Here is a 25057-nt window from a genome sequence, read left to right as displayed (position 1 = left end):
TAGAAGAGATCAATGAAACTAAGAGCTGGTTCTTTGAAAAAATGAACAAAATTGATAAACCTTTAGCCAGACTCAATAAGAAAGAGCTAAAATAAATAAAATCAGAAATAAAAGAGATGTTACAACTGATACCACAGAAATATACAGGATCATAAGAGACTACTACGAACAATTATATGCCAACAAATTGGACAACCTAGAAGAAATGGATAAATTCTTAGAAACATACAAACTTCCAAGACTGAATATGAAGCCACAGAAAATCTGAACAGATTGATTATTGATAGGGAGACTGAATCAGTAATTTATAAACTCCCTATAAACAAAAGTCCAGGACCTGACAGCTTCACTGGTAAATTCTACCAAACATTCAAAGAAGAATTAATACCAATGCTTCTCGAAGTCTTCCAAAAAACAGATTCCAAAGTCATTTTACAAGGTCAGCATTACTCTGATACCAAACCAGACAAGGAAACCACAAGAAAAGAAAATTATAGGCCAGTATCTCTGATGAACATATAGGCAAAAATTCTCAACAGAACATCATCAAACTGAATTCAACAATACATTAAAAGAATCATATGTCATGATCAAGTTGGATTTATTCTAGAGATACAAGGATGGTTCATATTCTGCAAATCAATCAACATGATACACTGCAATAACAAAAAAGAAGATAAAAATCATATGATCATTTCAATAGATAAAGAAAACACTTAACAAAATTCAACATTCATTTATGATTAAAAACTCTCAAGACAGTGGGAATAGAGGAAATGTAACCCAACATAATAAAGGTCATATATGACAGCTAACATCATACTCAATGGTGAAAAGTCAAAAGCTTTTCCTCTAAGATCAGAAACAAGACAAGGATGCCCACTCTCACCATTTTTATTCAACATAGTATTGGAAGTCCTAGCCAAAACAAGTAGGCAAGAAAAAGAAATAAAATGTATCCAAATTGGAAAGGAAAAAGTAAAACTGTCACTATTTGCAGATGACATAATACTATATACAGAAAACTCTAAAGACTTCACCAAAAAAACTTTTAGAACTGCTAAATGAATTCAGTCAATTTGCAAGATATAAGATCAATATATAGATATCTGTTGTGTTTCTATACACTGATAACAAACTATCAGAAAGAGAATTTAAGAAAATAAGCCCATTTATAATTACACCAAAAAGAATAAAATACCTAGGAATAAATTTAACCAAGAAGCTGAAAGACCTGTTCACTGAAAACTATAAGGCACTGATGAAAGAAATTGAAGAAGACACAAATAAATGGAAAGACATTCCATGCTCATGGATTGGGAGAATTAATATTGTTAAGATCTCCATACTATCCAAAGCAGTCGACAGACTCAGTGCAATCCCCATCAAAATTCCAATGGCAGTTTTCACAGTAATAGAACAATTCTAAAATTTGTATAGAACCACAAAAGACCCCAAACAGACAAAGTGATCTTGAGAAGGAAGAACAAAGCTGGAGGCATCGTGCTTCCTAATTTCAAACTATATTATAAAGCTATAGTGATCAAAACAGTATGATATTGGCATAAAAACAGATACACAGATCAATGGAACAGAATAGAGAGCCCAGAAATAAACACATGCACTTATGGTCAATTAATTTATGACAAAGGAGCCAAGAACATACAATGAGGAGAGTATAGTTTCTTCAATAAGTGGTATTGGGAAAACTGGACAGCAACATGCAAAACATGTAACTGGACCACACATACAAAAAAATTAACTCAAAATGGATCAAGACTTGAATGTAAGAACTGAAATTATAAAACTCCTAGAAGGAAACATGAGAGTAAGCTACTTGCCACTGGTCTTGGCAATGATTTTTTGGATTTTACACCAAAAACAAAGGCAACAAAAGCAAAAATAAACAAAAGACTACATCAAACTAAAAAGCCCCTGCATAGCAAAGGAACCCATCAACAAAATAGAAAATCAATTTACTGAATGGGGGAAAATATTTGCAAATCATGTATCTGATAAGGGGTTAACATCCAAAATATATAAAGAACTCATACAACTCAATAGCCAAAAACCAAACAACCTGATTAAAAAAATGGGCAGAGGACCTGAAAAGACATTTTTCCAAAGAGGAAATGCAGATGGCCAATAGGCATTTGAAAAGATTCTCAACATCACTAATCATTAGGGAAATGCAAATCAAAACCACAATGAGATATCAACTCACACCTGTTAGAATGGCTATTATCAAAATGACAAAAAATGACAAGTGTTGGTGAAGATGTGGAGAAAGGGAAACCTCATGTGCACTGTTGATGGGAATGTAATTTGGTGCAGCCACTATGGAAAACAGTATGGAGGTTTCTCAAAAAAATAAAAATAGTACAACCATAGGATGCAGCATTTCCATTTCTGGGTAATTATCTGAAGAAAACGAAAACACTAATCTGACATTTAAGACATTTAATGGACAAGTAATGTCAAGCTACTTTTACCCTTCTCCTCCTGTCTAAAGTTAAAACAAGAAGCGAGAGCTCCATTTCCATAAAAACTTATAGCAGATGTATTTCCTGGGCTCAAACTACAGTTCCAGCAGTATTTACCAACCTTAATGCAAGTGAAAGGAATTTTCTATGTTTCAAAATCATTTGTGCAACTGAACTGTGCAAAAAGAAATTTCCATATTCCAAAATCCTTTAACTTCCACCTAACCTTCAATTGGAAGTGATTAATTTGCAATGAAACGACATGCCAAAAGGTAAATATCAAAGGAGGAATCTAACAAAATTCTACAAATGCCTCCAAAGAGAGGAATATGCTCAATTAAAATTATATGCTTGTAGAATGATATATTAGTATTTGGCAGTACCTATCTGTGTGAAAAGACATTTTCAAAGATCATGAAATATATAAAATCTCATTACAGATCAGAACATTTTGCATTCAATTATTATCATAGGAATACTAATTTTGAACCCCAATTAAGCAAAATGTTATTTCCGAAAAAGAATTCAATTCTTCTCATTAGTATATCTGTATTACATAAAACGGTACTCAATTACTACTACATATTGAACATCATCGGTGAAAAATTTGTGGAAATTTGTTTTCTCTCGTTATGTAAGTACCTAGGTAATAGCCTCAATTTTGTCTGCTGACTTGCAAATTTTACTACCTGGTCCCTTACAGAGAAAGTCTGTTGATCCCTGATCTAAGTCAGTGGTTTCCAAAGCAGTTGTTCACCAAAATCCCCTGTATTAAAAAAATACAAAACTGCTTCATCTGTTAACTTTTTAGCTACACAGGTAGGTTGTCACCATTGGTTTATAGTTACTCCATCCCTGATCCCATTTATCATGAATCATCTTACAGCTGCAACCATTACTATCTTAACTTTTAACAGGGAAAAACAGAGGATTAATATGTAGAGGATGCCTACAATTTAATAAGCAGGTCGTTGACAAAATTGGGTAAAACCCTTAGGATTTTTGATCTCTGATTATTTTGGTCCAATTAATTAAAATACATTTATTTTATTTTATTGACAAGGGACCCAGAGAAACAATTTTGAAAAACAGGAGTATAAAGGTAGAAGAGTAAAATATTATTCTCCTTAGCTTAATTATAAAGGCAACATTCCCTTTATATCTTTAATGAATACTAACAACAGACCTATTAATAAATTAATTCAACAAATATTTATTGGATGCTTTTTTATATATATTCAGACACTGTTCCAGGTGCTGGGAATATAGCAGTAAACAAAATAGACCAAACTCTCTGCCTCACATTTTAGTGGATGGAAAACTATAACATCTCTATAATACCCCTCCCGAATGGTCCAAAGATGTGAGTAAATAGCCTTAGGGTTCAAAACCTCAATTTACCACTATAGGAGAGAGGAGGACTAGTGCAAATGTAAGATAAGTTTTTATAGCTGGTGTTAGCAAGATTAGGGAGTCCTGACCAATGACTTCAATAAAGGATAAAGTGTGAGGCTAGGTCATCAACAGAAAGTGACAGGGTTGGACATGCATGTGTGGGGCGATGAGTATAAAACAATGGCCACTGTTCAGTGGGTCCCCCAGTTTGTTCAAATTGACATAAGCAGCTACAAAAATTCAGCATCAATTTTCTACTACCCCACTCACACTTTTTGGTGTGATATATTTTCTTCTATTTTCTACACAATCTATTCTCAGACTGAGGGCGTAAAGCTCAAACGGGTTAGGGTAATTAATGATGGTCCTCCTATGTTGAATATCACTTTTATCATTCTGAAGTCTTTATTATGGTGTGGGTAAGGGATGGTTACGTTCACAGGGATCAGAATAGATTAGTAGACAAAGGAGAGATTTCTGTGGAAATCGTCTTAATCTTAACATACTTACCAGTACCAGGACCCAGGTAGGGCATCAGAGTCTCCTGACACCCATCGCTGACAGCCTCCTTTTTACAATGTGACCATTTAGGGGGAACACACAATGCAATGTATTACAGTACAAAGAAATCATTGAAGCACCTGCAGCACTGCCTGGTGCCTTTGACTCTGCAGTGGGCATAGGTTAAAGGGGAAAGAATAGTGAAGAAAGAAGGAACAGACTCTACTGCAGTCAGTAACTGCTGATTATAAGTCAGTCACTCCTACTGCTGATTTATAAAACCATCTTCTAAAACTCCATCTTTCCTTTCAAAACACAGCAAATTCAAAAGAAAAAATACTTCATCAGGCTGGAAGTTTGGGTCTTTGTTTGTATAAAGGCAAAGAACTTTGAAAACTTTGCTTTCAGGAATGAAAAGTTTTGCTAAAAAAAGGCTCTATGAGGGAGGAGAAAACTCACCACTCAGCTGCTGGGCCACAGCCAGGCGGCTGGGCTTCAGGATGAACTGGCATTGCATCTCTCGGGGCAGCTGTTCCATGAGGAAGGGCTCTTGGAAGTTGGAAGGTGTGGGGGAATCCTTTGATCCCTGCGTCAGGAGTGTAGTGTCTCGAAGATGGCTCATTTTAATTCCATAGGGATATTCATGCCCTACACAGAGAAAAAATCTAAACATAGACTTTAGGCTGACTGACACCAAGAGCGTGTGTGCTACATACTGGAATGTACTGCAATTTGCTCCTGGGACTTTTGGTATAAAGAATCCTTTTTTTGACTTAATGATCACCATGCACACTCTTACAGTTGGAGACCAGTGCATAATGCAGCAGCCCAACCAGAGTAGTCTCTTTTTTTTTTGGAGAGGGGAGAAAAAAAAATCAAAGGGGAAAAAAAATCTTTAAAGAATATCTTGTTTGGGAATGCACAGATTGTCTTTAAGTTGCATAATGTTGACTTTTTCTATGTTCACATCTGAGAGTATTTAAAGGTATTCTAGTTTCTCCTTTGACACTAACTATATCTGCAAATCTTCAGCCAATCCTTGACCTCTGATTTAAAATATTTACCCTATCTACACACAGCATTATAAGGATCAAATAAGTAAACATTAGCAGTTAATATTATTTAAATAATAAGGGCAGAAAACTATATATTTCAAGCATCACTATTATTACTATTATTCAACACAAGATATCTTTCTGAAAAAGACATTTTATACTGTTTACTAGTTATATAATTAGAGTTACTCAAGACTCATTAGGACTGGTTTGTTTGATTCACGCTTCCCTCCCACCACTGTCCTCTGAGGTTGTTATTCATAAGCAATAATTAGAAGGAAGACTGCAGGGTATCAGAAAAAGAGACAAGATTCAAAAAGGAATTTTCAAACTAGAAAAACTAAACCCTGGACATCTGACTGCAACATGATTTTTTGCTCTTTAGTACTCTTAAGTAATTCTATTTTTTAAATTAATCCTCACGTACCATTATGCCATAGACTTAGTTTACGTTTTAAAGAGGGTAAATTCTCTTCTATTCCTGATTTATCACTGAATGTAATTCAGTGAACTCTTCCATTTCCTTTCCATCTGGCATAGGCATACAATGTCAATGTTCCATTAACATCAAGTACTACAGCAACTTTCAGGGATTAAGGCAAAAAAGGACTTCTATGACAGCAATAAAGCAAAATCAATTTATCAAAATAGCCAATAGCTAATCTACAACTGAAGTTTACAAGGCATGTTAAAATATGCAATGGAGAATTGTTGCTAAGTAACAATCATGTCCCGTGTCCCATGTATTTTTTTAGTGAGAGTTAGAAAAGAGCTTGAAGCTGTTTAAGTCTGAGAGTTACCATCTATATAGTTTTAATTAAATTAATATATTTTATTAAAACAATTATTTTATGTACTCATTCGGTTTTTAAACACAGCTTTAATTGTTGCTCATTGACTTTTACAAAAATGGCAACATTAAGAAACTGGAAATGCAGTGAATTTTGTCCCCAGCCATGTGCACAATGACTTGCTTTACTTTAAGTCTGAGAATATACATTTCATAGAACAGTTTGGTTTTAGATTATTCAGATTATTTGAAACCTGAATTACACAGTAGTGATCTCACAGGTAAATGAAAGGATTCCATGAGATAACTCATATGATATACTTTGCCCAATTCTGGCAGGATAGTAAGCATTTAAAAATTATTAACAGAAATCATCATCATCACCATCAATCATCAATGTCATCATCTCAAGATCTGCTACAGATACTGTCCCTTATTGTAATTGGTTTATTTCTGTTAACCACACTGAAGGGCCTCACTGATCAAGAATATTTTTTAGCTAAATGATTTAAATAAGGTGAAGATGTAACCTATTTACCAATAATTCTTCAAAACAAATGCTGGAAAATTTGGCTACAGAAGTAGCAAAGTAGTTAGTAAAGTAGTAGTTATTGCTAAGTTAGTCAGTGAAGACTAAGAATCTAAATGGTTTAATTTCATTGTCTTTATGATGGCTAGGAAAGTGCTGGGCACAGGGCAGGTGTTAAATACTCACTGATATTGATAGATTGAGGCATGATTGGATTATAGATAGTCTTCCATAGAGACAAGTAGTAAGTAGGAAAGGGAACAGGGAATTCAAAAACTAAATATGAAAAATAAATATATAGGGAAAAAGGAATACCAATACATATTGCTTTATTTTGGAAAAAAAATTAAAAAGGTTGACAAGATAGTACTTCTGTAAAGTGAAAAAAAAAAGAAGAAAATTTACATTTCTCTTTCCAACTATACCATTAGCTTCTTGAATGAAGAGATATTATTTGTCTGGCACACAGGAAATATTTGATATTTATTAATATATGAATATTATAGAAGATTAATATTTAATAGTATTGAAATTTAGGACCATATGACCAATTCTCTGAGACATTTAGAATTATAATTAAAACACAATCAATCCTATCTTATATTTTCATAGAAACTTACCAATAAGTGGGTATGGTGCCTCTTCTTTGCCAGAATTGACCCATAACTGGTACTCTCTCTCAGAGCCCTTGGAGATAAAAGAATTAACAATAATTCTTTCACATTTGGTAAATGAATGAGGATACTTATTTTTTTGGTAATTTTATGTTTTGCAAAAAAGAAAGAACAGAGACAATATAAATGCTTTTCAGGTTCATGGGGGTGGATATGGCCTTTGAAGATGGCAGTGCTGATTCCTACAAACCGTCTCTCCCTCTCTAATCCCCAACAGAGGACTAAGGAACCCTGCCCTTTTTCCCTAGGGATGACTAGGGATCCATGAACTGCAATAGAATCAGGCCCTCACTATTATGGGTAGCCCACAGAATATGAAATCATATATATGCCTTTTTACAAAGTAAGCAGAAACTTCCTGGTTTTCTAAAAGGTAAATCTATCTTCTTCAGAGTCCTGCCTTCTGCTATCTCTAAACTTCTCAGAGAATATTGGACTTAATCTCCAACATGTCCCTGCGAAGACAACCTTGTTATCCAGAAAGCCACTACACTGCTGTGTCTGTGATGAAAAAGTAAAGTCTCAAAGGCTGATTATTAGCTTAGCTGCTTCTGAGCGGAAGAAGAATGACCAACGGGCTTTGAGGAGAGGAGACAGGTAGCTGGCACAATCCACACTGGCTTTATTTTGGGCAAGTCCAGGCCTAGGGACAGAAAGGACAAGAACTCTGTCTAGAGAATAGGCCCAGTTATGGGGAACAATGAAACTGTTCACTAGCAGAACTACAACCCAGCAATACTGAAACTCCCACTTGAAAGAAATAATACTAAATTATACAAACTTTGCTGTACCCTCTAGAAGATAAAGCAAAAATGTTTTAAATGAAATTACAACAGACTGATAATATTTAATATTCTTGCCTTTATCTTCTGATTAAAAATCAGGACCCTGACCTTAAAATGGAGGGTCCTGGCTAGGAGATTACCCCTCCCAATACCCTCCCCTACTCTGTCACTTCCTTCACTATCCCCTAGTCAAAAAATTTGTATTGCAAAAGGAAGAGCAATCTAACAATGATCATTTCGTTTTTTTTGGTAGTGTCTGAAAACACCTTAATAATCCCTTAGAACAGTACAACCAAACAGCCTCAATTCCTAACTATATTGAACAGAAATATTTTTGGTATGATGAGATTGATCACTTTATCCAAAAGGAAAGCATAAATAAGAAAATGAGTCATGTCATTAATTAATCTCTCTTCCTTCCCTTAAACTACTCATTCTCTTCCAATGTATAATTATATAAGCTTAGAAATCAATGCAGAGGTGCCTGCTTTATTCAGTGCATATATATTTATTTACATCTTAAATATATTATTAAATTTCACTAAAATAAATCAGATCTATTATTCTAAATTGTGGTTGCCCTGAGTTCTTAAGGGCTTATAATAGCAATGTGTAAAAGCAATCTGAAATACAGTTAAGACTATGGCATATCTTACATATATGTTATGTCACATCTTAGTAACACCATGTTTTCATACTTATAGAGAATCTCACTCAAGAAATGGTGTTGTTCAAGTTCTTCCTTTAGTTCCATCCTTCTGAAAGTCATTCCCTTTAATACAAGTACCTACTGTGTGGTTTTTATATACTGGTAGGGAGGACATGAGAACTTTCTGATCCTTTTTCCCTACCTCATCCTCAAACATTCCAATCTTCCCTATTAATAAAATTTCGAAAACTCATCATTGCCCCATGAAACAGAAAGAAGCAGAAGCTAAAAGCAAAACTGGGGAAAATGTGGTGTCCATACTAAAAATCTTTAAATCTATGATCTAATTCAAAGCTTACTTTTAAATTTACAGATTCAATAGGAGGTACCATCTACCTTATCCTCTGGACCTGCAGCTAGTGAATATGGTTATTAGCTATATGTTCTTTATGTAAAAATTCTACTGTAGAGCAGATCCTTCAGAATTCATCATCCTAAGACTGATTGACTCTTGGGATAAGTGAATAATTAGGTAAGGAGGAAGAACCAGGAGAGGAGATAGGGAAAGAATAGTCATATAGTGACAAGTGAGAAGGGGGGAAGGACGTTGAAAGGAGAATTTTATGCCAAAAAACTCCCTAACTGTATATGTATAGGATATAAAATTAAAATGCCTATTATTATCTCTCTAAAAGTATAGTCTAATCTTATTATGCTTTTCAGTTCACACAGGTTATAAAATGGGAGTGGAAGAAGAGCACTCAATATTAAGCTAATATTAAGAATTTACTGTCCTAGGCAAAAGACCTGTACTCTGAAAATTATAAAACATTAATAAAAGAAACCAAACATAAGGCAAATAAATGGAAAGATAACTCATGTTCACTGGTTGGAAGGATTAATATTGTTAAAATGTCCATACTACCTAAAGCAACTGACATTTAATACAATCCCTATCAAAATACCCATGACATTTTTCACAGAACTAGAACAAATAATCCTAAAATTTGTATGGAACCATGAAAGACCCCAAATAGCCAAAGCATTCTTGAGAAAAAAGAACGAAGCTGGAGGTATCAAGCTCCCTAGCTTCAAATGATACTACAAAGCTACAGTAATCAAAACAGTATGATACTGGCACAAAAACAGACACAATGTAACAGAATAGAGAACCCAGAAGTAAACCCACATGAATATGGTCAATTAATCTACAACAAAGTAGGAAAAAATATACAATGGAGAAAATAAAGTCTCTTCAATAGTGGTATTGGGAAAACCAGACAGCTGCACATAAAAACTGAAATTAGAATATTTCCCCTACCATGTACAAAAATAAAGTCAAAATGGATTAAAGGCCTAAATGTTAAGACTGGAAACCATAAAACTCCTAGAAGAGAACACAGGCAGAACACTTTTTTGTTTTTTTAACATCTTTATAGAACACTTTTTGACATAAACAGTAACAATATTTTTTTTTGCATGTATCTTCCAAGGCAAATCAAATAAAAGCAAAAATAAAGAAATGAGACGTAATTAAAGTAAAAGATTTTACGTAGCAAAGGAGACCACTGACAAAACAAGAAGACAACCTACAGAATGGGAGAAGATATTTGCAAATGATATGACCAACAAGGGGTTAATATTCAAAATGTTTAAACAGCTCATACAACTAAATATCAAAAAAACAAACAATCCAATCCCAAAATGGCAGAAGACATGGATAGATATTTTTCCAAAGATGACTTACAGATGGCTAGCTAATAGGCACATGAAAAGGTGCTCAACATCGCTAATTATCAGAGAAATGCAAATCAAAACAATGAGATATTACCTCACACCTTTAAGAATGGCTATCATCAAAACAACCACAAGTAACAAATATTTTCAAGAATGTAGATAAAAGGGAACCTTTGTACACTGTTGGTGAGAATGTAAATTGGTACAGCCCTTGTGGAAAATAGTATGGAGGTTCCTCAAAAAACTAAAAATAGAATTACCATAAGATCCAGCCATTCCACTCCTGGGAATATATCCAAAGAAAACAAAAACACTAATTTGAAAAGACACACACACCCCAATGTTCACAGTGGCATTATTTATAATATCCAAGATACTGAAGCAACCCAAGTGTCGGTCAACAGATAAATGGATGAAGAATATGTGGGGGGTGTGTCTGTGTGTGTGTGTGTGTGTGTGTGTGTGTGTGTGTATGTATAGTGGAATACTACTCAGCCATAAATAAGAATGAAAATTCTGTCATTTGCAACAACATGGATAGATTAGAGAAAGACAAATACTGTATATATTCATTTATATGTAGATTTTAAAAATAAAACAAACAGATATAACAAAACAGAAACAGACATACAGAGAACTAGTGTTACCAATGAGTTGTAGGGTAGGAGGATGGGCAAGATAGGTGAAGGGGATTATGAGGTATAAACTACTAGGTATAAAATAAATAAGATACATGGATGTAATGTACAGCACAGGGAATATAGCCTATATATATATATTTTTTTTGGCGGTACGCGGGCCTCTCACTGTTGTGGCTTCTCCCGTTGTGGAGCACAGGCTCCGGACATGCAGGCCCAGCGGCCATGGCTCACAGGCCCAGCCGCTCCGCGGCATGTGGGATCTTCCCGGACCGGGGCACGAACCCGTGTCCCCTGCATCGGCAGGCGGACCCTCAACCACTGCGCCACCAGGGAAGCCCCGTAGCCAATACTTTATAGTAACTTTATATGCAGTATAATCTATAAAAACATCAAATCACTATGTTGTACACCTGAAACTATTAGGTTGGCCAAAAAGTTAGTTTGGGTTTTACCATACGATGTTACTTAAAAAACCAAACACACATTTTGGCCAACCCAACAATGTTGTAATTCAACTACACTTCAATTAAAAACAAAACAAAACAGGGCTTCCCTAGTAGCGCAGTGGTTGAGAGTCCGCCTGCCGATGCAGGGGACACAGGTTCGTGCCCCGGTCCGGGAAGATCCCACATGCTGCGGAGCGGCTACGCCCGTGAGCCATGGCCGCTGAGCCTGCGCGTCCGGACCCTGTGCTCCGCAACGGGAGAGGCCACAACAGTGAGAGGCCCGCGTACCGCAAAAACAAACGAACAAAACAAAACAAAACCCTCAAAAAGAATAAAAAACTTTACTGTCCTTATTTTCTACATTTCTGGGGACAAAATATGACTGGTATCTCTAATAATCAGCTGTCTTATGATGGAAGGGATAATATTTATAAGAATCAAAGTATCAAAGTTTGTTTTTAATTAAGAATATCTAGCAGAGTAACTTACAGTTATCCCTAGCATTGGCAGTGACATGTTGATAACTTCATTTGCTGTATCTGAATTCGTTACTGTTATAGTTTTAGACTGTGGAAAAAAAAGAAATATAGCTATAAATAAAGAATTTTAAAACAGGTGAACAAATAATTATTGTCAAGTGATTATCCACAGGCAAATCCTGATTTCAAGTGTTGACAGAGTAAAGCACAACTTAAGTAGAACACAAACCCTTGATAATTTACTTTCATTCCATATTATGCCTTTTAATAAAACATCTCTTCCTCTTAAAATAAAGAATATATGACTCAAAAATATAAGAACTTAAGCCAGAAATAAAAAGAACAAATATATTTCAGAGAGACAGGACCACCCTCCCAATCAAACAAACAAAAATAATCAGTGAGGTTGGTCCTCTGCATCATGTCCATGACTATTTCCATTAAGCACTGTGCAGTAAAAAAGGGAGAGCATTAGATTACTTTCTATTTCTTTCTGAGTACTGTTTTCACAGTGTGGGTTTTCATTTCTTTGTATGGTAAAGTCAGTTCAGGTAAAATCAGAGTAAGAAATGGTTACAAAAGACATCTTTAAAAAAACCCCACTATTTATTGAGCACTTTCTGTATGTCAGGCACTGTGGCTGCTGAGATTTTCGTTGTTGAAATCTTTAGAGGCCTTAAAACCAATGGGCCTAGCAAACAAATTGAAAATTTTAGAAAGCTCAATTCTGTTACACCAACTCTGCCACTGAATAGGGTATCTATAATAGCCCTATGCTAAATGCTAAACCACATTGAGAAATTACTATCTAAAAATAAAGAGTTCACAAGAAAGAGAAATGGAATTAACGAGATTCCGAGATATCTATAGAGTTCACTGAACTCTAAATAGACATTATTTAAATATAAGACAATGCTATGCTATCAAAAAAGAAATATTAGGAGTTTAGGATTGACATGTACACACTGCTCTATTTAAAACAGATAACCAACAAGGACCTACTGTATAGCACAAGGAACTCTGTTCAATACTCTGTAATAACCTAAATGAAAAAAGAATTTGAAAAAGTATAGATACATGTATATGTACTGTGTAACTGAATCACTTTGCTGTACACCTGAAACTAACACAACATTGTTAATCAACTATACTCCAATATAAAATAAAAATTAAAAAAAGAAATATTTACTATGCACATAGGGTAGATTTTACATATTATAATTATTGGATAAATGAGCAATTAGTGCTGTGTCCCTGATAAGGCTTAAATGGCACAAATAAGTAACATAAATGGAAACAAAATGATCTAAAAATAAAGCTAAGTGAAATCTACTGATAACTCATCACTTATCTCTCCATTACAGTATTTATTCTCTATAAGCCTACTACTTAACATGACAAATTGCCCCAAGTTTGTTAACTGATTTCAAATGGTGTTCCTTGTAGCTCCAAGGATTAAGCAAAAGTATCTCAGAAATGAACAGGGAAGGCTCAATGTTTGTCTTCTACCAGAATGGCAGAGATGTTTTACATACTGGGCTTTAAGTTGAGATAGAATACAATGAAAGGCTTCTGCTTTTTTCTTTTGAGTCTGAAAACCCTTTCATTTAATTTAAAGAAACACTCTATAAAGTCTTTTGTAAAGTGAAGGATCTATCCTGTGATACTAATAATCACTCCCAATGTACCTGGTTTCTAAGATAATGATTTTTCTTAATATTAGGTATATATGTTCAAAATAATAATTATAGGATGTGGTTTTTTTTTCCTGCATGTCTCTCGGGTAGACAAAACAAATGAATTTTAGCAGATAAGTGTTCTTTGCCTAGTAAACAAATAAAATAAAGAGACAAAACTGAGAATGTGGCTATTTGTTTTCCCATATTAGCAGAACTCACTAACAGGTTGTGCATAATCAGAGGCCAAGGATAAAGAATGCTTCTCATACATGCACTGCTATCTGGGGGGAATCACTCTGCAAGCAGGGCTCCCTGAAAGGAGACTCTTGCCACGAAACAACTTCAGAGAGCAAAGGACAGTGTGTCATATCATCATGGACTTTAACCAGGGTACTAGTGATAAAACAGAGCACCCAATTCAACCAAATCTCGTCTTCTTTTCCAAAACCAGTCCTTTCTCAAGCACACACTTTCCATACACTGAAAGTGTTGGAAAAAATTCAAGGGTTTTTCCATGAAAATCCTGAATGTAACCAACTGCCATAACAACTGAATGAAAGCTGGCAGAAAAACAGTGGTGCTTTTTTCCTCTTTACTTTGCTACAGAAGATGTCTGTAGTCTCATAGCATACACATTTGAGCATTTCCCTCAGGCAATGACATCTAGCACTCATGTCAGAACATTTGTATGACTTTTGCCCAAAATATAACTGTTTTGTACTACATATTTTTCCACACACAAAACTATCCTGTGTGATCTAGGGCTGCTATGAAGTGTGGCAAACCACAGTATCATAAAAATATTCATTTCCATTTTGTGTATCATTAATAACATCTTGGCATGATATTTCAGCCATAAAATTCCGCACAATAACTAGGGCTAAACAAACTTAATTTTTATTGACCAAAATGATAAAAACCATGAGGTAGAATATGCTGATCCATTAAAAATGTTATCTTTCCCAGCTCATCCATTTATTAACCTGAGGAATTCAATACTTAAAAACTCAAAGAATGAAGAACTTTCCAAAACCCACTCTCTACTTAAGAAGTGACAAGTTGGAAAAACTTGCTTAATACTAATAGGAAATATCTCCTTGTGGAAATGTCTTTACTACAAGCCTCTGCAGCTGCTACTGAAAGGATCCAGAGAAACATTAATGCCAGAGGGAGGAAAGAGACATCTGACAGGCAATATTCTTTCCAAGTGTAAATGTTAAATACTGTAATTAATATGAATTTCTCTTGCTTCATTTTCTCTAGGGTTACTTTTCATATGAACAAAGATACACAGATACCCCAGGAAATGCACTTTCTCATAATGGTGTTTCTAAATGCCTACCTTCCACAGCACATACACAGACTGTCTGTCTGCCTGCCTGTCTCTCTTTTTATCCACGGTGTTCTGCCTTATGCAGGGACTTGGAATTTAATTTTCTGGCTTAGAAACACTTACATAGGCACAATTCCCAATGTCCTTGGCGAAGATTTTGAGGGGAATGCTCTTCGGGTAGTCCTTCTCTTTCTCTAGATTGATGTATCTAATCAAATGCAACAACAACCCAAAACAACACTGAGTCAGATGGATTTTGCCAATGGCTTATTTTTAAATCAATCTATTTTGCTAATATTTTCAATATACTTATATGCTATTTTTAAAAAGACAGATGGAGAGACTCAGCAAAGTCAGATTACATTATGGGTTGGAAGAGAATTTTAAAAAATTCTCAGGACATTAGGCATGGGCACAAAAAAGAAGAGGAGATCCATTTCAACTGAGGCTTGAGAAGCATAGTCAGGTTAAGGCACCTCTGGATGGTGTTTTATCCTCAAAGCTTCCCTACCTTCTCTGGACAGGCCCAGAAACTTAGTGATAAGTACAGGAGCATACATAATACTTTACTAGACCAAACCAAAACAATGGCCTTTTATTTCTCATTGAGCTCTCCAGTGCAGTATATATCTTGGTCGTCTCCATGCTTGGGAAGGGAGAGCAGGGAAGGACTATGGGAATAAGAGATGAATCTCAATTGACCATTTTAGTCTTAATGCTCAAAGGTAGGGAAAATAATTGAATTTTGAGGTCCTCAGCAGAAAACCTCCATGTATGGAAACTTAATACATGCTTTGAGGAAACTGTTAGCTCCACATGGTAGGTTGGAGACACTGAAAGAGATGGGAGAGATTACTGACTAATTTCTGTCTAGAATGATGTAACCAGACCTCAGTGTTCTCCTTCCTAGTAAGAAAGAAATACACGTAATAACAGAACATTATTTACAGGAAGTAGTTGCTAGTGTACAGTCTAAACAGTTTATTTTGAGGCAAATGAACAATTTCTACTAAGGCAAAGGGGGTTAGTTTGGGGCACATCCCTGCAGAGAAAAATTTAATTCATTCAGCTACAACTTAAAGATTTATATATATATATATATATATATATATATATATATATATATATATATGCACACACATACATATATACTGGAAAAAATACCTCTGAAGGAGAGAGAGCCATCTGTCCTTCTGTTCTGGAGAACTACAATCAAAGAAAATGGGAGACAAAATTAAACCACATAAAAAACTTATTTCTAACAAATTAAGATTGTCAGTCCAAACGAAATATCAACAACCTGTTGTTATTGATGTGGGTGCACACAACTGTAACCCTGGCATGACTGTGTTCTGAAGAACCCTGAAGTGAAAATGCCCATTAGGCAGAACTACACAGTTAAGCGTAGTTTTATTAAAACCTCTTGGACAGATCCAAGACAGACCCACTTTCTTACTTTATGGCTCTTTTACAAGTGGTATCCTGATAGTGGAAAGAGTACTTGATTTGGAATCCAAACACCTTGTTTCAAAAATATATGCAAGATATATCATCATGGGCAAATCACTTAACATTGCTAAGCTTTGATTTCCACATCTGTAAAACTGGGCTAATTATCTCAGAGTGTTTTTGTAGTTTTAAGTGCCATGCAAATAGAAAATATGCTTCATCTGAGATTAAAGAGGTTAAGGAGAAATCTGGCACATCGATGGAAATATCTTGGCCCAGAAACCAGTTGGTTGTCAGGAAAAGAAACACTTATTTCTCTATACATATGGCAGAACTATAATTTAGCCAATGAGTTCATAGAACTTATTCTTAATTACTATAATCCTCTAATTAAGATCAATTCATTAACAACTAAATAACAATTATTAATTTTACTGCTGAAGTCACTGCTGCATTTAATTCTTAAAGTTAAAAATAAAGTTTATTTCTATATGGCCTTATTGCTCATTAGCTTTTAAAATCATGTTTCTAATCTTCTCAAAGAAGTTGGAAACCCTAGTTATTTTCTTGTTCCAGAAAAATATACTTAACAAATATTTGTAATTTGTTTCTTTGTAGCCTAGCAATTTTCTCCATAAGCAATTTCCCAGAATTGGTAATCAGAAAGTGCATTATATCTCTTCTGCCACTGACAAATTTTCATCTTTCACAACTCCTTACAATCTTTGATGTCTTCTACTTTCATAAACAGAAGATTTTTTAGGTTCATTTATGCCAAATATTACACTTATTTAGCAAAAATCTGTGTTGAAAAATAGATGAGTTTTCTTTAGACCTTAAAACATTTTTCAAAGCAACTAAAGAAAATTACCCCTTTAAACACTTAGTATTTTTTGAACTTTTAATTGACTTGTAAGACACAAACTGTACAATGCTTAAATGTACTGTTTGAACAATTTTCACAAATTGAACACACCCATGTGACTAGCACACAGATTATGAAACAGAAAACCACCATGGAAGGTCTCCCTGTGTTCCTTTTCAGGCACTAGTTCCCACTATACTGACTTCTAACAAAATAGAATAGTTTTGTTTGTTTGGATACTTTATATAAATGTAACCATATAGTATGTACTATTTTGTATCTGGCTTCTTTCATTCAACATTATATTTGTGAGACATCCATATTACTGCATGTGGTTTTAGCTTGTTCATTCTCATTGCTGTATAGTGTTCCATTGTTTGAATATGTAGCGTACAATTACTTTAAAATAAGCAAATTATGAAGTGCATCAGGTTAATTCATTGACATTGATTTGGTAATCTTCTTGTATTTTCCCCATCTCCTGCTCTATGCAAGAATCCAGGACTTCTCTTTCCTTGGTAATTATTCATCTCAGGCATTTTTACAGAACTAAAAATGGAAGTACTCCAAAATCAAGGTTAGCTCTGAGTTTAATAAACACCTATGATAAGAGCCAGGAGAGAAGAAAGCCACATATCTTAGAGAAAGAAAAAGGGTAAGACAGATTGGAAAGATTCCCTCTAACTTGGGAGGAGATAGGGTCTGTTACCCCTAAGAGTTAACTGGGAACCATATGTCATTCAGTTGAGGTGCCTAAAGAAACAGAAAGTCCCCAGAGGAAATGGTTATAAGGAGCAAGTGGGAGGCTTGTTCCTAGGTACCAAGGTTTTTACATCAGCTAAGATACCTGCAGCCCACAAGTGGCAAGGAATCAGAGTATCTCGGATGTCAAAGAACAACTCTGGGCATAGCAGAGATAATGTCAGCAGTGGCCACAAAGAGACTGAAGGTCAGACTTTTCATCTGTTTTGAAGATATCACAGAAGTCTCCCATATCCTGGTTCTACCCTAAGAAAACAGGGCCTCCAGTAAAGAAGAAAATTTAATTTCCTAAAAGCCTGGCAAAATGGGGGCTTAAGATAGGTTTTTTTTGTTGTTTTTTTTTTTCGGTACGCGGGCCTCTCACTGCTGTGGCCTCTCCCGCTGCAGAGCACAGGCTCCGGACGTGCAGGCTCAAGGGCCATGACTCACGGGCCCAGCCGCTCCACGGCACATGGGATCTTCCCGGACCGGGGCACGAACCTGTGTCCCCTACATTGGCAGGCGGACTCTCAACCACTGTGCCACCAGGGAAGCCCTAGATTTTCTTAATATTTCCTGATATATAAATGATTTCTGATATTATTTACTCCTTGGTAAAGATATGAGCCACTCTCATATCATTTCACTTCAGGCTGAAAAATTTGTCAGCATTTACTTATTTGTACAGTTCTGCTGGTGATAAATTCTTAGAGTTTAAAACATTTTTTGAAGGATATTTTTGCTAGATATAGTATTCTAGGTTGAAAGCTTTTTCTTTAAATACTTAATTTTTAAACTGAAGTATAGTTGAATTATAGTATTATATTTGAGGTATACAGTATAGTGATTCAGTATTTTTATAGATTATATTACATTAAGAGTTATTATAAAATAATAATTATAATTCCCTGTGCTGTTCAATATATCCTTGTTGCTTATTTATTTTATACAGGGTAGTTTGTATCTCTTAATCCCATGCCCCTAACGTGCCCCTCCCCCTTCCTTCTCCCCACTGGTAACCACTACTTTGTTTTCTGTATCTTTGAGTCTGTTTCTGTTTTTCTATATCCATTCATTTGATTTACTTTCTAGATTCCACATATAAGTGATATTATACAATATTTGTCTTTTGTTGACATACATCACTAAGCATAATATTCTCAAGGTCCATTCACATTGCTGCAGATGGCAGAATTTCATCCTTTTTTATGTCTGAGTAATACTCCATTGTGTGTGTGTGTGTGTGTGTGTGTGTGTGTGTGTGTGTGTGTGTGTTTGTATGTAAATATACACTACATCTTTATCCATTCATCTGTTGATGGACACAGGTTGCTTCCATATCTTGGCTATTGTAAATAATGCCATTATGAACATTGGGTACATGTATCTTTTTGAATTAGTGTTTTCGTTTTTTTTTCTGTATATACATCCAGGAGTGAAACTGCTCGATCCTGTGGTAGTTTTTAGTTTTTTTTGAAGACCCTCCATACTGTTTTCCACAGTGGCTGCACCAATTTACATTCTCACCAACAGTGTACAAGGGTTCCCTTTTATCCACATCCTCGAAAACATTTGCTATTTGTGTTCTTGTTGATGACAACCATTCTGAAAGGTGTGAGGTGATATCTCATTATTGTTTTGATTTGCATTTCTCAAACAATTAGCAATGTTGAGCATCTTTTCATGTGCCTGCTGTAAATCATCTTTGGAAAAATGTCTATTCAGGTCTTCTGCCTATTTTGGGATTGGGTGTTTGTTTTCTTTTGATAGTGGGTTGCACGAGCTGTTTAAATACTTTAGATATTATCCCCTTGTTGATCATATTTTCAAATATCTTCTCTCATTCTGTAGATTGTCTTTTTGTTTTGTCAGTGGTCTCCTTTGCTATGCAAAAGCTCTTTGTTTAATTAGATCTCATTTCTTTATTTTTGCTTTTATTTATTTTACCATAGGAAATAGATTAAAAAAATATTGTCACTGTTTATGTCAGAGTGTTCTGCCTATGTTTTCTTCTATGAGTTTTATGGTTTCTGGTCTTACACTTAGGCCTTTAATCCATTTTGACTTTATTTTTGTATACAGTATGAGGGGATGTTCCGATCTCATTGTTTTACATGTAGATGTCCAGTTTTCCTAGTATCACTTATTGAAGAGACTTTATTTTCTCCATTGTATACTCTTGCCTACTTTGTTGTAGATTAACTGACTGTAGGTGTGTGAGTTTATTTCTGGGCTCTCTATTCTATTCCATTGATCTATGTATCTGTTTTCGTGCCAGTATCATGCTGTTTTGATTATTGTAGCTTTGTAGTACAGTTTGAAGTCTGTGAGGGTGATACCTCCAGCTTCGTCCTTTTTTGCTTCAGCAAAAAGGTTGCTTCAGCAATTCAGGGTCTTTTGTATTTCCATATGAATATTAGGATTATTTGTTCAGTTCTGTGAAAAATGTCACGGGTATTTTCATACAGATTGCAATACATCTGTAGATTGCTTTGGGTAGTATGGTCACTTTAACAATATTAATTCTTCAAATCTAAAAGCATGGGATATCTTTCCATTTCTCTGTATCATCTTCAATTTCCTTCACTGTTTCATAGTTTTCAGTGTATATGTCTTTCACCTCCCTGGTTAAGTTTAGTCCTAGGCATTTTATTCTTTTTGATGTGATTTTAAACGGGATTGTTTTCTTGCTTTCTCTTTCTGATAGTTCAGTATTAGTGTATAGAAAAGCAACAGATTTATGTATATTAAGCTCATATCTTGCAACTTTGCTGAATTCATTTATTAGTTCTAATAGTTTTGGGTGGAGACTTTAGGGTTTTCTATCCATAGTACCAGGCCATCAGCATAGTGACAGTTTTACTTCTTCTCTTCCACTTTGGATGTCTTTCATATCTTTTTCTTGTCTGACTGCTGTGGCACAGACTTCCAATACTATGTTAAATAAAAGTGGTGAGAGTGAGCACCCTTGTCTTGTTCCTGAATTTAGAGGAACAACAGTTTTTCACCATTGGATATGATGTTAACTCTGGGTTTATCATAATGCTCTTTATTATGTTGAGATATGTTCCTCTAATCCAACTTTGATGAGGGTTTTTATCATGAATGGATGTTGAATTTTTTCAAATGCTTTTTCCGCATCTATTGAAATGATGATGTGATTTTTATCCTTCCATCTGTTAATGTGGTATATCATACTGATTGATTTGCAAATGCTGAAGCATCCTTGTGTCCCTGGAATAAATCCCACTTCATCATGGTGTATGATTCTATATACTGTTGGATTCCATTTGCTAATATTTTGTTACGGATTTTTGCATGTATATTCATCAAAGATATTGGCCTGTAATTTTCTTTTTTTGTAGTGTCTTTGCCTGGTTTTGGTATCAGGGTAATGGTGGCCTCATAGAATGAGTCTGGGAGTGCCCCCTCCTCTTCAATTTTTTGGGATAGTTTGAGAAGGATAGGAATTAGCTCTTCTTTATATATTTGGTAGAATTTTCCTGTGAAGCCATCTGGTCCTGGACTTTTGTTTGCTAGTAGGTTTTTTTTAAATTACAAATTCAATTTCAGTACTAGTGATCAGTCTGTTCAAATTGTCTGTTTCCTCTTGATACACTGTTAGCAGGCTGTATATTTTTAGACATCTGTCTATTTCTTCTAGGCTGCCAATTTGTTGGACAACTGTTCACAGAGTTCTTTTATGATTTTTGTATCTCTGTAGTATTAGTTGTTATTTCTTCTCTTTCATTTCTTATTTTGTTTCTTTGGGTCCTCTCCCTTTTCTTGGTGAGCCTAACTAAAGGTTTATCGATTTTGCTTATCTTTTCAAAAAACCAGCTCTTGGTTTCGTTGGTGTTTTCTATTTTTTTTTTTTTTTGGTCTCTATTTTATTTGTTTCCTTTCTGTTCCTTACTATTTCCTTCCTTCTGCTGACTTTTAGCTTTCTTTGTTCTTTTCTTTCTCTTCCTTTAAATGGTAGGTTAGGTTTTTGAGATTTTTCTTGTTACTTGAGAAAGGCCTGTATTGCTATAAGCTTCCCTCTTAGAACTGCTTTTGCTGCATCCTATAGATTTTGGAGTGTTGTGTTTCCATTTTCATTTTTCTCAAGATATTTTCTTATTTCTTCTTTGATTTTAGCATTGTCCCATTGGCTCTTCAGTAGCATGTTGTTTAGTCTCCAAGTATTTGTGTTTTTCACATTTTTCTTTCTGTAATTGTTTTCTAGTTGTTATTGGAAAAGATGCTTGATATAATTTCTATCCTGTTAAATTTGCTGACACATGTTTTCTGGCCTAGTATGTGATCCTGGAGAATGTTCCATGTACACTTGAAAAGAATGTGTATTCTGCTCGTTTTGGTTGGAGTGTGCTGTAGCTATCTATTAAGTCCATCTGGTATATTATGCCATTTAAGACCACTGTTGCCTTAATTATTTTCTATCTGGATGATCTGTCCATTGATGTAAGTGTGGTGTTGACATCCCCTACTATTATTGTATTACTGTCAGTTTCTCCCTTTATGTCTTTTAATATTTGCTTTACATGTTTAGGTGCTCCTGTATTGGATGCATATATGTTAATGAGTATATATCCTCTTCTTTTATTGATCCCTTTATCATAAAATAATGCCCTTTTTTGTCTATTGTTATACACTTTTAAAAAATCTATTTTGTCTGCTATGAGATTCCAGCTTTCTTGTCTTTTCCACTTGTATGAAATATATTTTCCCACACCTTCACTTTCAGTCTGTGTGTGTCTTTAGTTCAGAAGTGAGTCTCTTGTAGGCAGCATATAGGTGGGTCTTGCTTTTTTTTTTTTAAATCCAATCAGCCAGATATGTCTATTGATTGGAGCATTTAGTCCATTGACATTTAAGGTAATTATTAATAGGTATGTACTTATTGCCATTTTATTACTTGTTTTCTGGTTGTTTTTTGTAGTTTTTGTAGTTCTTCTCTTGTCGTTTCTTCTCTTTCTGTTTCTTCCCTTGTGGTTTTATGATTTTCTTTAGTAGTATGCTTGTGTTCCTTTTAGTTTTTGAGTATCTATGGTAGGTTTTTGATTTGTGGTGACCATTGGGTTCATATATGTTGACCTACAACTACATCTACTTATTTTAAATTGTAGTCATTTAAGTTCAAATACAACCTAAAAGATCTATATTTTTTACTCCCCCTCCTACATTTTGTGTTTTTGATGTCATATTTTACATTTTCATGTTTATCCCTTAACTGTTTATTGTGGTTATAGCTACTTTTACAAATTTTTCTTTTTATTTTCATACTAGCTTACTTAAGCGGTTGATCCTCAGTTCTTAGTATTATTTGCCTTTCCTAGTGGAATTTTCCCTTTCCTATAGATTCTTACTTATTTTCCACTTAGAGAAAACCCTTTAACATTTATTTTAGGGTAGGTTTAGTACTGATGAATTCTTTCAGTTTTTGCCTTCTGTGAAGTCCTTTATCGCTCCTAAGACTCCAGATGATAATCTTGCTGGGTCGAGTACCATAGGTTGAAAGATTTTCCCTTTCAGCGCTTTGAATACATCACATCACTCCCTCCTGTCCTGTTTGGGATCCTCTGTGCTTCCTGTACCTGGGTATCTGTTGCTCTCTTCAGGTTTGGGAAGTTTTCAGCCATAATTTCATGAAATATATTTTCAATCCCTTTCTTCCTCTCTTTTCCTTCTGGGACTCCTATAATGTGAATGTTGGTAAGCTTAATGTTATCCCAGAGATCTTTTAAACTTTTCTCATTAAAATATTTTTCTGTTCTTATCTGGTAATTTTTATTATTCTATCTTCCAGGTCACATAGTCTGCTATTCCTTTTAGTGTGTTTTTTATTTTGGTTATTGAATTCTTCATTTCTAACTGGGTCTTTTCATATTTTCTAGATTCTTGTTAAAATTTTTCAGTGTTCATTTATTTTTCCCTAATCCAGCTAATACTTTTATTATAAACGTTTTGAATTCTTTGTCTGATACATTGTTTGTTTCATTATTTATTTCTCTCAGGGGTTTTCTCTTATTTCAGTTGAAACCAGTTCCTCTGCCTTTTCATTTTGCTTAACATTCTCTGCCTCTATGAATTTTGGTGAAACACTTACGTATGATATTCTTGAACTGGTGTACTTATGTGGGAGCATCTCTATACAGACTGTGTGTGCCCGGTGCCTTTGGTGGGAGAGCTGGATTTGATGTGGATACAAGTTACATTTTTCCTCAGTGTGTGTTGGCAGCTATAGCCTTGGTAGTGGGTGTGGCTGGAGATGGATAGGCTAGAGCTGAAGCTACATGTGAGGCAGGACTTCCTCTCTGCTCAGTGGGTCTCAAGTTGCTGCAGCAGAAGCCCTGAGATTCAGTCCTGAGCTGGCTCTGTTCCCGTTAAGTGTGTGCTTTCAATTCTTCAAGCACTGCAACCCTTGCTCCAGAGGTGACAGTGCTGATGCAAGGGGGTCCTGTGTTGGCTCTTGGCTAATGTTGGCCTCAGACAGATATCTGAGCTGTCTCTAATCTGCTGCCTGTGCAGGAATCTGCAATTGTTTTCCTTAATCTGCTCATAGGCAGCCTTGGGTCCAAGTTCCCTTTGTCCTTCTCCCTCCTCTCCACCTCACCGGGGAGCTGTACTGCAGGGCAAGTGGGGTCCATGTGAACTCTCTCCATATATTGGGGCATGAGCAGTGGTGGACTGGCTGTTATATAGAGTTCTGGGCTGCTTCTGATGCACTACTTAAGTAAGTACCAACAATAGACACTGCCACCCCACCCAGATGCCACCCCAGGACCAAGTTGCCTTTGGTGGTCCAAGCTCTGTCTTTAGTCAT

At 35.3% G+C, this 25057-nt stretch overlaps 1 protein-coding gene across 1 annotated transcript in view; it reads right to left on the bottom strand.

The window, feature by feature from the left end:
- The window catches only part of ARHGAP20 (Rho GTPase activating protein 20), a 148769-nt gene that overhangs the window by 21357 nt on the left and 102355 nt on the right, over positions 1-25057 (bottom strand). Inside the window, exons 5-9 of the mRNA XM_027082366.1 lie at positions 16341-16382; positions 15300-15384; positions 12175-12252; positions 7374-7440; positions 4839-5027 (exon numbers count right to left, since the gene is read on the bottom strand). Of these exons, the coding sequence (XP_026938167.1) occupies positions 4839-5027; positions 7374-7440; positions 12175-12252; positions 15300-15384; positions 16341-16382 (461 nt within the window). The remainder of the gene's footprint in view (positions 1-4838; positions 5028-7373; positions 7441-12174; positions 12253-15299; positions 15385-16340; positions 16383-25057) is intronic.

The sequence above is a fragment of the Aethalodelphis obliquidens genome, unplaced genomic scaffold (genome assembly GCF_003676395.1).
Source record: "Aethalodelphis obliquidens isolate GAN/ISIS:26980383/991018 unplaced genomic scaffold, ASM367639v1 scaffold46, whole genome shotgun sequence".
NCBI lineage: Eukaryota > Metazoa > Chordata > Mammalia > Artiodactyla > Delphinidae > Aethalodelphis > Aethalodelphis obliquidens.
This window is presented reverse-complemented; position numbering and strand designations above follow the sequence as displayed.